The 14,204-nt window shown below is 39.9% G+C and overlaps 2 protein-coding genes and 1 long non-coding RNA gene across 9 annotated transcripts in view; 1 reads left to right on the top strand and 2 right to left on the bottom strand.

Moving 5' to 3' along the window:
• The window catches only part of LOC131138615 (cell adhesion molecule DSCAML1-like), a 68,952-nt gene extending 65,435 nt beyond the window's left edge, over positions 1-3,517 (bottom strand). For 2 of the 5 annotated variants that reach the window (XM_058087694.1, XM_058087695.1), the window contains exon 1: positions 932-1,208. In XM_058087694.1, coding sequence (XP_057943677.1) covers positions 932-974 — 43 coding nt within the window. In that variant the 5' untranslated portion in view covers positions 975-1,208. Of the gene's footprint in view, positions 1-931; positions 1,209-3,365 lie in introns of those variants that run through there. The other 3 variants (XM_058087697.1, XM_058087698.1, XM_058087696.1) reach the window with 3 other exon arrangements.
• On the top strand, positions 944-9,393 carry LOC131138622 (uncharacterized). Of its 3 annotated transcripts, none has more exons than XR_009132117.1 (4): positions 944-1,595; positions 6,866-7,046; positions 7,548-7,644; positions 8,912-9,393. It is a non-coding gene; the product is annotated as an uncharacterized LOC131138622 (long non-coding RNA). The 3 variants fall into 3 exon arrangements; XR_009132118.1 differs by having other exon boundaries at positions 944-1,599; XR_009132119.1 differs by lacking the exon at positions 6,866-7,046.
• On the bottom strand, positions 5,300-14,181 carry scn4bb (sodium channel, voltage-gated, type IV, beta b). The gene is made up of 6 exons (XM_058087708.1): positions 13,872-14,181; positions 13,510-13,704; positions 11,093-11,256; positions 10,801-11,020; positions 8,898-9,027; positions 5,300-8,789 (listed from the first exon to the last, which is right to left on the bottom strand). The coding sequence occupies exons 2-6, from the start codon at positions 13,598-13,600 to the stop codon at positions 8,690-8,692; spliced, it is 705 nt and encodes a 234-aa protein (XP_057943691.1). The 5' UTR covers positions 13,601-13,704; positions 13,872-14,181; the 3' UTR covers positions 5,300-8,689.
• Between the last annotated feature and the right edge of the window lie 23 nt (positions 14,182-14,204).

Raw genomic sequence — 14,204 nt, 5'->3', positions numbered from 1 at the left:
ATTCAAAATTGACTTTTTTTCGTTTGCAGAGCGAACAGACATAAGGTGAATTATTTTTTTTAATGTATTAATTTCTGTAATTTACGAATCAGGATTCTTATAAAGCAGATATTTGCGTGATATTGAGGAAAAATGTATTAAAACACATGCATCATATTTTGCTTTTATACATCAATTTTAACCCCACAATGGTGAAGCAACTAATTGCACCAATTAGGGCCTTTATGCGGGTTTCGACCTATTTAACTAACAGGGCCGTTGTCAAGGAGAGGCCTTTTGTTTATCATCAAATTACTAATCGTAACAAATTGCCACTAATTCCACCCCCCAAAAATCGATCTAAAATAATCAGGTTGAAAAAGACTGGCTTCGTGATGGAGTTTTAACACGGCCCTATCAAAACAGCTGCAATTAGCAAAATGTGCACGACGAGGTGGAGGGGGGGTGCAATCATTAAAAATGGCAAAGGCTGCACGGTCCAAAGTTTAAAGATTGCAACATTTGTGAGTAAATTCCTTGCGATGGAGATGTTGCATTGCTACATTTGCATGATTTGCATGTTTTGACTTCTCCCTCAGCCTCTCGCTGTATTTGCACCTCATTCTCCCCATTCAGCCATTTTACATATTCATATCCTTACTGGTAATGCGAAAAAACAATCCAGGCGTTGCGGTGGCCTAGAAGATCGAAAACACACTCACACACACTCACAAAAAACACTTTTCATGTATACTTTGTTGAAAATATCCACATTTTTAACTGTCGTTTCTATTTGGGTTAAAAAAGAGCGTCGATTTTCTCTCTTAATTAGAAAGCATAAGACGACGCATCGACGCCTCAATCCCTTTTCAAAGCACCGACAACAAATGGATCAACTTAGAAACTATCACACTAAACACGCACTAAAATGTCAATATTTCATTTGTCTTACCTTCTTGGAGAGAGTACAGCAGGAGTAAAGTTACAAGCCACATGCCATAAATAGCAGGTGTATTTTTCGGAAATATTTGGCAATCCTGGCAAGTGTGAGGCGCAGCTTTTCTTTTTTTTTTTTCTTTATTTTTATTTTTTTTCTCCGCCAGGTGGGTCTCCGTGCTGGACTGGCGACTGTGCTCCCCGGAGGTCTCTCCAGCCCTGCCGCCCCACTACGAATGGAGGGGAAAGGAGAAGCGCCTCAGCCCCGCCCATGTCCCTCCTCTCTGCCCGGGACTTGCGCGTATACAAATCCAACACCCCCCTCGACCATTACGCACCACAGAGAGTGGACCCAGCATGGTCGAGAGGGGTTCGTCTGAGCTGGACGGTGTGGATTTTTGGCAAAAGCGCGTCTAAATGGGATCACTTTGGCAGTTGGCACCCAAGGGAGGACACCCACCTGTGACCCGGGGCAGGACTGACCACATCTCTTTGCGCAGCGTGGACAGCAACAGGGAAAGGCGCACTGAGGCTCTGCTACTCCACTTTTGTTAATTAAACATAAACTACAGAGATCTATGCGAGTCCATTACACGATGCGAGACTTTTCTTTGTCTACAACACAAGCGGGTACAAAGCACTGCGGTTGGAGTGGAGCTGTACGCGCACAGCAAAAGCAAGTAGGTAAAACCAACCACGAATCATTGAAATATTCTGATACATTGACACAATTTACTACTTCATTTGCTATGCGCCATTATGGAAATTGTCTACTGGGTTGAGTGGGCCGATTTAACATTCGATATGACACTCCCATGCAGCATACTGTATATTTCAAGTGAATATACACATATAGTGAAATACTTCGAACTTTTGTTTGGAAATGATTGATAGTAAAAACTATAAAGTTGTCAATGAAGTTGTTTGATTTGACGCCACCACTGTGTTACTGATGATGTTTGTACTTAGTGCTTGCAATAAGCCAGCATGGTCTTCCCTTTCAAACTGTACACATCAAGTGTGTGCTTGTTCTTAATTTATCCACCTTGTTAATCAAAGGGGATTAAATAAACAAGTTTACTCTCTTTCTATCCACTGTAATTCATCTGCGGTTGCTGTATATGAGAGAAGTTGTCGGTGCTTACCGATCAGTGCACCTACGGAATATATGCCTTTTCAACTTCAAGCTCAGTTGACACGCTGGTGTCAAATGAAGCTCATTGCTGACATCTACTGGTTAAACGTGTACATGCAAGCACTGTCAGGATAACAATGTGTTTTATCCACATTTATCCACATTTCTATTGCGCTGGAGGTGTTCCCAATTAATTTCACTACCAAGCCATTTTTTAAAATACATACAGTGGTTCTCTCCTTACTTTCCAATACTGACATGGTGAGGTTTTTTAGGGTACACACATGGAGTAATTGATATGCTCATAAATACTGTATGTCTATTTTTCAGACACTGCTCTCATAGACCATTCTGCTAGCTTAACGTTCTCCAAGTTTTGGATCAACATTTACAAGAAGAATGGCATTTTATTGGATTCAAATTCAGAACCTCCTAACCCCCACCCCCTTCTCTTTGTTCACTTGCTACACAATCCTCAAAAATGCCTCACACACACTCATAAACCTCATTTTAAAGTATATAGGTATACTCACCACTAATGAATGACTGTCAACTGTTGTGTCTCATCAAACAACTATGGTGTGTTCAAGGACCGTCGAACAACGTGCAAAATCTCAACGCCTAATGAAAAAACATTATCAATGAAGAATCAACATGAAATATTGTGGGCTTTTTTAACAGCAGTGTACGTATGCTGGAAATTTTACCTGTATTATCACGTCCTTATACATTATTACTGACTTATGTTGAATGAGATGGGTCGTTACAGGGAAAGTCATTTTTGACCAAAAATCACAAATCCAATATTATGCATTTATGTGGTATGGCCAGCTCCTTCAAATAACAAATAACTTTCTGTGAAGGTCTCATATTGCTAAAGTTAGCAATACACTCTTCAGAATTCACACAAAGGTTCAATTCTATCATTCTGTTAATGAAAGGGGAAAAAAACATTAATACCAATCCAATGTCAATCATATACGTAAGCTACCTGAACAAAATGTGAACAATTTAGCTTTGTGTTATACAATAGGTGACAATGCAACTTATTTGATCTAAGTAATATATCTAAGTAATGGGTTTTTCATGGTTTTCATAGTTGTTTCATCTAAACAACCATGAATTCTCAAGTATCACTAATGTGATCAATCACTAAATGAAAGTAAAAAAATCATAAAAACAAAAAAATTATGAATGATCACCGTTTCCTCATTAAGTATGGCTTTAAGCAAGCATATGTCACGTATTCTTGGCCTAAAGTATGCCTTTTCAAGCACAATAACGGCTAAATGAACTCCATTCATCCATCTTCTACCACTTATCCGAAGTCGGGTCGCGGGGTCAGCAGCCCAAGCTGGGAGGCCCAGACTTCCTTCTCCCCGAACACTTCCACCAGCTCCTCCTGGCGGGTCCTGAGGCGTTCCCAGGGCAGTTGGGAGTCTCTCCAACGCGTCCTGGGTCTTCCCCGAGGTCTGCTAACAGTTGGACGTGCCCTCGACACCTCCCCAGGGAGGCTAAATGAACTAAAATACAAAACAATTGCATGAATTGTAGTATTCTACACTAATAACACAAACACCAGAACAACAGGCTTCTATTGCGCAGTAAAATATCATTATACTCACAATAACACCACTAATGTTTGGGCCATAATCTAGCTACAACTCAAATCTGGGCCTGTGATGTCACTTCCTGTCCACAAGTCAGGAAAACATTTTGCAACAGTTTTATGGCAATTATTTTATTATTTTATGGCTATATCTATCTACTATATTGTGGTAATACGAGTAAAAAGGTGACCGTAGGTGTGATATTTCATGTCTATGGGGGCTCTAATAATGTTAAAAACGATCTAAAAGTCATCTGGAATCAATTAACTGCAATAAATGAGGGAGTACTGTATACAAACAGAAATCATACACGTATAAATATATTTATACATTTGAAAAACACTAAGGACACCAGTTGTTATTTCGGCAGCTAGGCTATACGTCAAAGCTAACAGTTAACCTCCTTGCAGAGATGCTTTAAAGTGAAGCTAGCACAATACAACTTGCCATTAAAACAATGTAAAGACCGCTTTTGCGTGACAGCAAAAGGCGTATCATTTGTCAGACTTTTAAAATGTATTAAACATCAAGTTGGTACTAGCTAAAGTGCTTTTCTTACCAGTACTAAGGTTGCTGCCGTGTGCTTCAGGAACCACCAGATGAGCATGAAATTAGAAAAGTTAAAAACCAGGAAGTAGAGTACCCCAGAATGTAGAGCTAATTGGACCGTACCAAGTTCCCATAGTATCAAGGGAGGTTAGGGATTCATTTCACTGACTCTACTGCGTTTTATGTTAGGTTTGGTATTTTTATACTTTGGGATACTATTGTTAAAATGTATACAGTATTTTGTTGGCTCACTGTCGCATTTTAGCGTTTTATGGAATACCATTTTATTCTCCACGAGTTCTAACTACATAATCATATCCAGTATGTCTGTGATTGCTGTGGTTCATTTTACTCATGGGCCATACTGAATACCAAGTACATACAGGGCTGATATTGCCGATGCCAATATATTTTACTTGAAAATGTTCAAAATTATTGAATGATTTTGTGATTTTTTTCTTTTAATATAGATCAAAATTATTTGAGAACAAATATCATTACATAATATAATATATTATAACAAAATATAAACACAATATAAGACATTATCATCAAAACTAAATAAATAATGTGAAAAATAACCAAACGTTTTAAAAAATGTAACGGTATGAACACCACAACAAACAAAAAACACTCACACAAAAAGTGTGCAGATAAACATAGAAAAAAAACTGAAAAATATTGATATCATCATGCTAATATTTAGGAGTACATAAGATCGCACAAGATTAAAATGTGACAGTGAATTTTTTCCACAATGTAACTCAGCCCCGACCAACAAATCCAAGGAGATGTTGAGTTTGGACACAATCCTCCATTACTGAGCCTTCCTGGCAGAACATGCATGGGTGTCTAAGGTGTGGCACAGGAGCCATTTGTGGAATGTGGCTCATTCCAATAAAAAAAAATGTTGAAAATAGTGCAAAAAGACATAATGTAGGAAAAACTAAAATGTTGATAATAATAACTAATGAAACTAAAAAAGTGGGTAGCAGACGAGAAGAAAAGGATGAGACCACTGGAGAACCCCTGTTTTATAGTGTGTTTGTACCTTCATAACATAGCAAAAACAAAACACATTTAGCTCCAAACTTGATTTTATTTCATGTTTCAGTAACCAACAGAGAAAGAGCTGACATACAGGGAGAACCTCTAAAGGCGTGGACGTCATTTGAAGGAGAGCGAGAGCATCGTATAGCTGAATACTGGCGTGCAGAGGTGGGGAATGAATTGATATGAAGTCTGCAGTCTAAACAACTAAAGGGGTCCCAACCCACCAGATGCTCCTCTCGCTCTTCTCCCTGCATCCCAACATCCGGCTCGGGAAGATTCTATTGCTTGCAATATCATCACAGTGACGCAGAGGATCATTGTTACAATTGTTCAGAGCATGCACTTACATATATTCGTCATTTGCATAGAACTGGTGATCATCACACTGCTCTCACCACATAAACAAACAGAAGCTATGTCATCAATTCCCAAATAAAGTCTCCATACAGTTCAAGTATCTAACAACAATGCTGCAGTTTGTTTTGTTGTCCTCAAGTTCACACAGAGGACATTCTTGCTGAATCGCATTGTGTAGCTCAATCAAGATGCAAAAGTCAGTCATTTGGGTTTTTTCTTAAATCAGGACAAATTCTTGCTGTTTTTACATTTTATAACCCTAAAGTATTAGTCGGAATTCTTCATTTGCAGACATATATTGCATTGTTGTACTGAAAACCTTTTTAGTCACAAAATAAGTCCACTATTTTATTATTTCTTCTCAAGGGATGATACCATATACTTTAGAATAATCAGTGTACAGCTTATATAGCAGTATAGATTTGCTATGCACTGAAAAAAGATTAACAAACAAATACTTAATTAAAATATTATTCTGTACCACTTATCCTCACGAGGGTCGCAGGGGTGCTGGAGCCTATCCCAGCTGTCTTCTGGCAAGAGGCGGGGTACACCCTGGACTGGTGGCCAGCCAATCACAGGGCACATATAGACAAACAACCATTCACACTCACATTCATACCTATGGACAATTTGGAGTCGCCAATTAACCTAGCATGTTTTTGGAATGTGGGAGGAAACTGGAGTAAAAAAAAACATGCAAACCGAGCGGGGAATCGAACCCGGATGTCCTAGCTGTGTGTCCTGCATGCTAACAACTCGTCAGCCATACAGCCTTAAAGTGCAAGATCTCTCGACATCAGTGAAGGCATTAACATGTAAATTGTATTTTTTTTAAACAATAGAACATGCTGTACATTTGAACTGGACTGTCACATATTCATAAATTATTACTGACTCAAGGGAAAAAAATCGCAGAATAATTTCCAATGAACCAAAAATGGTTAATTAGGAATCTTCCTGCCATAGACGTTGCTAACTGTACATCCAGGTTTTATTTCTATAGCATTGTCCCTAGAGAAGAAATACTGTAATAAAACTGAGGGGTGGACTCACTTTTGTTTGACTCTGTACCTGAAATTCTCTGAACCCTGAGATGGGATTATGAGATCATTGCACACTTTCTGCAGTACCAATCCAGCCTCTTCTCATTCTTTCCACTTAAAGCCACTCCATTGCTTCTCATCTTCTGCTGTCACAAAGATAACCTGACCTCAATTGCTTGCTTTCTTTGTGTTTTTTTTAGCCCTCACTTCAATGAATGCATTGATAACCCTGCAATGACACACATCCTCCATGAGTACAACAGCAGTATTGCTTCAATTCAACAGTTAAAGAATGGAGGCACAACAAGAAATGCCGTTACAGTATGCTGATGTAACACCTGTTGAAGGCATCTACATTCACATTTGGCCCGCTCTTTGGAGGTATTCTTCTCAATGTACAATACTGGAAAAGAAATACGTACAGTTTCCATTCATATCATGACATGATACTTCACGATTATCCTTGCTTGGCACAATCAGTACCCGTGGATATGACACCGTGTCACATGGTCATGGAGTTAGAATCATGTTCTTACTTCATGGGGAAGACAAAGCATATTTTTAGCTCCCCTATGGTATGCATGGAGTGATGCGGTGGACACAGACAATACATAGCACTTATAGCTTTAGCCATATACAGTAATTTACAGACATATGGGTTACAATGACTGTACATCCCAAAGCTAAAGCTATTACTTTTAATGTAATAGAATATATACGTCTCTTATTTTTAAAGCTTTATCTACTTGTTGGCTCATGTTACATGCATAAATTGCATTGGTTATTTTCCATAGAAGCAGCGACAGTAAATTTTTCTGTAAGAGGGAGAGAGATTGTCTTTTTATTATCTTACGTTGTCATTATCTTTGTCATGTTTTACAGCATGTACTGCGACCTCACTTGCGGAGGAACTGGGATGCAACAACAGGCACCTCTGTTTGATATCAAGCCAAGACAAGAATAATGAACGTGTTTAAAGGTAAGCCATAACTATCATAACTGTATAAAATGACATTTCAGTTATGTAATGTGTGACTATGTAAGTTCCATACTACAATGGTTAGTTTTCCCTCGAGAATTGTCCATTATTTGTGTCCAATAAATGACTGTGTTTTATAATAACTGCCATGACATTAATCCACTTTGACACATTTGAGAATCACTCATAGTGTTTATAGTCATTCCATATTGACCTAAATATAAGTCGGGATTTTGGATGATGGCTCTCACTGTGTTTTGCTGTAGTCCATCCATCCATTTTCTATACCACTTATCCTCACGAGGGACACTGGTATGCTGGAGCCTACCTCAGCTGACTTCAGGCGAAAGGCGGAGTACACCCTGGACTGGTGGCCAGCCAATCACAGGGCACATACGTATAGACAAACAACCATTCACACTCACATTCATACCTGTGGACAATTTGGAGTCACCAATTAACCTAGCATGTTTTTGGAATGTGGGATGAAACCGGGTTCCCCGGAGAAAACCCACACATGCACGGGGAGAACATGCAAAGATGGCCGAGGGGGGAATCAAACTCAGGTCTTCTTTTAGCTGTGTGGCCTGCGTCCCACCGTGCAGTCTTGCAAAGAAATATGATAAGTCAAATGTGATGAATTGAATAAATGTTTTTCCTAAAATTAGATATGAAAAAGAGGGACTGCAAGGTCGTCTTATATTCAGGTCAATATGGTATTTTTTTAGAGCAACATGGAATCAGTATTATTAATGCGCTTTGAAATTGTGCCGCATACATAATAATAACACACGACAAAGATGCAGTCAATGAAATGTATAATTACACTGTCATATGTATATATGGTGAAAATATGCTGATGGCTTATGGAGTTCGACATATGAGCAAAAACAGTGAGCTAAAGTGTCTTTGGTTGTGTTTTTTTTAGTGCAGATAAAACAAACACTATTGCATTATTTGTGTGCTAGCGTGCTTGTACAGTACAATTCTGCAATGAAGGCGCATACATAACAGCACTCCTATGCTTTAGAATACATGCACTTCCTCATTTCTGTTTTGGGGTTTTGGGTTTTGAATCCACTTTGGATCCCGAGAGGCCGTTTTCTGTGTTGTCGATCCCTGATGAAGTTACAAGGCACTCCTTACTGCTCGAGGAGGACAGAGGAGGTGACGTAGTTAGACAACAAGATTATCTAAAAGTTCATGTATGTCGGGAAACGACATGAATGTTTGTGCAGTGACGCTAAACTCACTTTTTCTCCTCAAGCTTGGAAAGGACAAAGAGAGTGAAGTTCTTCAGCAGCATGAAGCCCATGAGGAGTGCAATGGCTCCGCCCACCGCTGAGGCGATGATGATGGTCAGCGTGTTGTCGACCACCCTCACTGCAAACAACAGAGGAGTCGCTGCACTGTCGTGAAATGTTGTGGATCACATGTACATCAAATGTTTCATGTTTAATCACCGTTTAATCCAGTGTACAAAATCAATGTGAATAAAAGATGTTTTTGTAGTCATTTCCTCGTGTGTTTGACTCCCTGTCCCTGTCCCTGGCTAACAAACTATCATTGGTCTATGGCACTGGTCTCAAATTGAGGCCCCATATTTAACATCGTTGTATGACACCCCCCTAAGTGTATGCTTAGCACCCTCCTCTACAGCAGAGAAGCATGGACCATCTATGCAAGGCATGAGAAGAGACTCCACAGCCTTGGCAGGACAAAATCCCAGACACGGAGATACTACAGCGAGTTGGCATGAAGAGCATGGATGCCATCTTGAGGGAGAGAAGTTTGCGCTGGCTCGGGCACGTGCGCAGGATGGATGCAGGTCGAATTCCAAAGAACATCCTGTATGGAGAACTCGCTGAAGGCACACAACCGAAGGCGCCCCCGCCTCTGTTTCAAAAAAGAGACATGAAGCTGTGTAACATTGACGTCTCAACCTGGGAGAGCCTTGCTGAGGACTGGTCTTCCTGGCAATTTACTTGAAATCTGTCGAAAAGATGGCTGAGCATGCGAGAAATGCAGCCTTGGTAAAGTAAAGGAAAAAAAACGTGTTTTTATTTTGGACCAGTGAGCATCGCACTGTGGTAACGTTTATCAAAACAAACCAATCTGTAACTGCAACACAACGAGCGTTCCGTTTGCACTTCAATTTTGGTAGACATGATCCCGTACCAGCTCCAAACACCATCTTGTTATGGGGTACCAACTTCAGAGCTACTAAATCTGCATTGAAACAAAAATCAACCGTTCCACCTCGCATGGGCCAGAACTGATTTCATTTTTAAAACATAATGAAACAGAATGGGGGCTGCACGGTGGTCGAGTGGTTAGCACGCAGACCTCACAGCTAGGAAACCAGGGTTCAATTCCACCCTTGGCCATCTCTCTGTGGAGTTTGCATGTTCTCCCCGTGCATGCGTGGGTTTTCTCCGGGTACTCCGGTTTCCTCCCACATTCCAAAAACATGCTAGGTTAATTAGTGACTCCAAATTGTCCATAGGTATGAATGTGAGTGTGAATGGTGGTTTGTCTATATGTGCCCTGTGATTGGCTGGCCACCAGTCCAGGGTGTACCCCGCCTCTTGCACGAAGACAGCTGGGATAGGCTCCAGCATACCTGTGTCCCTCGTGAGGATAAGCGGTATAGAAATTGGATGGATGGACTACAGCAAAACACAGTGAGAGCCCTCGTGAGGATAAGCGGTAGAAAATGAATGAATGAATGAAACAGAATGGCATTATATGTACTATATATGTAAATTTACTTTATTTGCCTTTTATTTAACCTATAAATGTGTCAGATCATTTTGCTTGACACTGTATGAAATAATCATGAAAAAATGACTGTTTTGTGGTTGACTATGATCGATAGAACAGATGGAATCGGAAGTCACATTCTAAAACCGTCTCCATCCCCTTTTAAAGCAGCTAGCGGTGGTACGTGGCTCGACTTCGCCACAGACCTCCAGGTTGTCCCAGCTAACTGTCGGAGAAAGCGTTCCTCCAAGCAGTGTCTATGTAACCAATACTGCTGACCTATTTATGAATACATAAGATAGCCAAGCATTTATATCATATTAATCTTGATGAATTTATGAAAAATTATAGCAGCTACCAATCAGATTTCCAGCAGATCGCTCGTGCACTCACACTCGTCCACGACAATGAGTCTGAAGATGGCGCTGTGGTTCTTGCCCTTTTCTTTGCGGTTACGTCCAAAACAAGTGTACTCGCCTCCATCCTCAAAGGTGATGTTCCACAACAAGATTGAAATGTTGTTGTTTTTGTTCTTCCCCACAAATTCAAAGCGCTCTTTGTACATCTTCACATTGGGCACCGCCCCGTCTGTCGGTATCATGGCCTCACACACCTGGTGGTGAGGAAAGAGGAAAGCTGTCACGCTGTGGTGTTGTGAATTTATCCAGCGGTAAGAAGGTATTACCTTTTGCATGGTACCGTTGTCGTTGAACTGCCAGTTAAAATAAAGGTTCTCAATGCCGATGCAGCTGGAGTAGGTGCAGGGCAACATGACTGTGCTGCCATTCACGGCCTCCAGGAAGGGAATCTTCCCCACGGACATCTCAAGGGCCTGAACAGCCCCCACACCTGAGGAGAAAGATATAAGGATGATGGACACTGTTAGAGAGGAATTAATAAATACTTTCAACCAACATCTTTACTACTGAGGTTTGCAGTGTTTTTTTTTTTTGTTTGTTTTTTTTTTACCACATATTGACCTAAATATAAGGTTGTGTTTTATCCCGAGAAAATCTTATCATTGGATTTTTGAGATGTTTACATGCAGACACATGGCAAAGCACACGTCAAAAGTAATTTTTAGAAGATTTTTGTTAAATCTGAGCTGGAAAAAATGATGAATAGAATAAAAAACTCCATATTCAACCCAGCAGACAGAGTTTTGATCATTTTTTGTGTGATTCGATTTGTGCTGTCCTGTATCGTTTCGCAAAACTGAGCGTCCAAACAAATTAACCTGTATTAATAATCGTTAATACAGTTCTTAATCGTTAATCGTTCTTCAGGGAAGAACTAAATTTGAAACACTTATATGCCAGGACTATGTTAAAAAGCCATAGCATTTCAGTATGTGGAATCAAACTATGGAATGGATTGAGTAAGGAACTCACACAATGCACAACGATGAGCCAATTCAAGAAACAATACAAGCAGTTGATGTTTGCTAAATACAAGGATGAAGAGTCTTGAACCAGTCATGATGTGCTATATATATCACTATATTGACACTTACTATGGTACCCATTATGTCATTGGATGGTCATATCACCTCGTACTTTGGTACGTGACAAAAATTAAAAAAAAAAAAAAAAAAAAGAATAAAAAAAAATTAAACCATATTTGGAAAGCAGGAAGTGAACAAATGTAACAGTTACTGATTGTAAAAGTACCAGATGGAGGGGTAGGATTTAATAAGCTTTGCTTCTTCCTACTCCTTTTGGACATGTGGAACTCTGAACTGATTATGTGATGCATTCAATTATAATTTGATGCATGTTCAAATGAAATTAAGCCATTACCATTACCATGTATTGATAATCATTAATAATATAATCAGCCATAAATCTTGCATGCACCAGGGACATGCACCAGGTATTGTGAGAGAAACTATAGGCGAAAAGCCTGCTGCCGAAAGGTTTGTCACGCATGCTCCACAGCTTGAATGACAAGAATGGGTATACAGTAAATAGTAGCAGACGTGCTAGCTCGTCTCTGTGAAAGATTTTCAAAAAAGTTCGGAACGAAGAACAAAGTTCTTTGGATTTCTCAAGAAGTGCCATCCATGTATATATATATATACAATTAAATTCTATATTTTGTGGTCTGTATCTTAACAATAAATACATTTGGCGTTTTATTCTGTTGACTGTATTTTTGCCTTACAGCATACTTAAGGATATGATGTGTTCTCTTACACTGTAATATAATTGCCCTTTTCATTTTATAATGTACGATTAATGTTTATATCAACAAAACGTTTGGTTACTGCATCAAATCGCACCATTTAAAAAATATGTGTATCCTGTGTTGATCTAGATTGGAATCCAATCATCTATCACAAAGAGATATTGATGAAGGGGTAATTCTGTTGCAATTGTGAGAGTTACTATTAACACTAATTTGCCCAACTCATGCTAAAACACTAACTGTGACATTTATGTACTTAACATATTTTTGCATCGCTTTACTGTCACAGTTTGCTTACGACAAGGTCAAGGTCAACATGCAGTCTGAGCATCATGGCTTAAACAACAGAACGCTCTGCATGGAGACCGTGGGGCACAGTGAAGGGGGTCATATGTGAGACTGTTATTGATTCATTCACATCGCACCCTCACTATCGCACGCTCTCCTCTAGCATGGTGCATGGTGAGTTTGCAAAAATAGAAACATTAGAGGGGAGAGTGACTGACACCCCTCCTGTGTCCATCCTCTTGTGCTTTCACAAGTACACAGCACAGACACATGCTTGTACTACAATCATTCTGTAGTTTTTACTAACAAAAACAATCACATCAAGTACATATGTATACCAAAGTCCATCTCTGTTGAATGTTTTAACAAGTGTAATGTACCCACAAGTACCATTGCATCAACCGTGTTTATACATAATGCAAAGCTGACCGAAAACAATAAGAGCATCATGAGCTTATAAGAGCTTATCACTGCTATCAACTTGTTTTACTTTAAAAAGTTCAAGTTCTGATGAAGGAGACAAATGCTGGTCAATGTCAGATTAGAAAAGTCACTGCATCATTCTGATGTGATTAATCAACATATGCTTTCTAAAAATATCTATATAACGCAGGAGAAAAACAGTACCAAGCAGAATGGTGACGATCAGGTTAAAGGCTGTCTGCGAAAGGCCCATCTTCAGGGTATCAAACCCCATCCAATGGACCTCCACGGCCATAGAGTATCTGCTCCCAAACGATGATGGATTCAGGCCTGATTGGTGAATTAATATCCTTTATCCCTTTTCAGCCTTGGTAGTTTACTGGGATGAACTGGAAACTGCTGAAGGTTAGAAAGAGGACACAAATAAAAGACAGCTGAGAAAAAGTTGCTTTATTATTGTCATGCATTATGCATTATTATTATTGTCATTGTCATTGTACATGCAGAAACATGTCTAAGCTTCAAAACTTCAAAAGGAAAGAAGTTCATGTGTTCCTAGTTCTTACCTGCTTTGGTATGAGGTAGCGTTCTTTCTTCTGAGGCCGCCCCCCCAGCACAGTGGATGAGCGGCTGCTTCTCACTGCGTTGCACAGTCAGGGTTCATTCAAGGAGAATCCGCTAGCCCCGCACTCTCACTGCAGCGACTGCCACATTGCAGGAGCAGCCGGGAGACGAGAGACAATTAGAGAGAAAAGGCAGCTGGACGGGAGGTAACGCCGCCACTGGAAACTGACTCCTCCTCTTTCTATATTCGCCCCTTCGGGCTATCTAACAACTTTTGCTTGTGTCCTTTAAGCTGGCTTCAAGCCACCTCTCTCCCTCATCCCTTTGTCTCGACA

Source organism: Doryrhamphus excisus, chromosome 11 (genome assembly GCF_030265055.1).
Source record: "Doryrhamphus excisus isolate RoL2022-K1 chromosome 11, RoL_Dexc_1.0, whole genome shotgun sequence".
Taxonomy (NCBI): Eukaryota; Metazoa; Chordata; class Actinopteri; order Syngnathiformes; family Syngnathidae; genus Doryrhamphus; species Doryrhamphus excisus.
This window is presented reverse-complemented; position numbering and strand designations above follow the sequence as displayed.

Coding starts and splice junctions, on each gene's coding strand:
- scn4bb (XM_058087708.1), bottom strand. CDS start 13,600: ATGGCCGTGGAGGTCCATTGGATGGGGTTTGATACCCTGAAGATGGGC. Junction 11,021..11,092: donor ACAACGGTACCATGCAAAAG/GTAATACCTTCT, acceptor CCTCACCACCAG/GTGTGTGAGGCCATGATACC. Junction 9,028..10,800: donor ACTCATTGTCGTGGACGAGT/GTGAGTGCACGA, acceptor TGTTGTTTGCAG/TGAGGGTGGTCGACAACACG.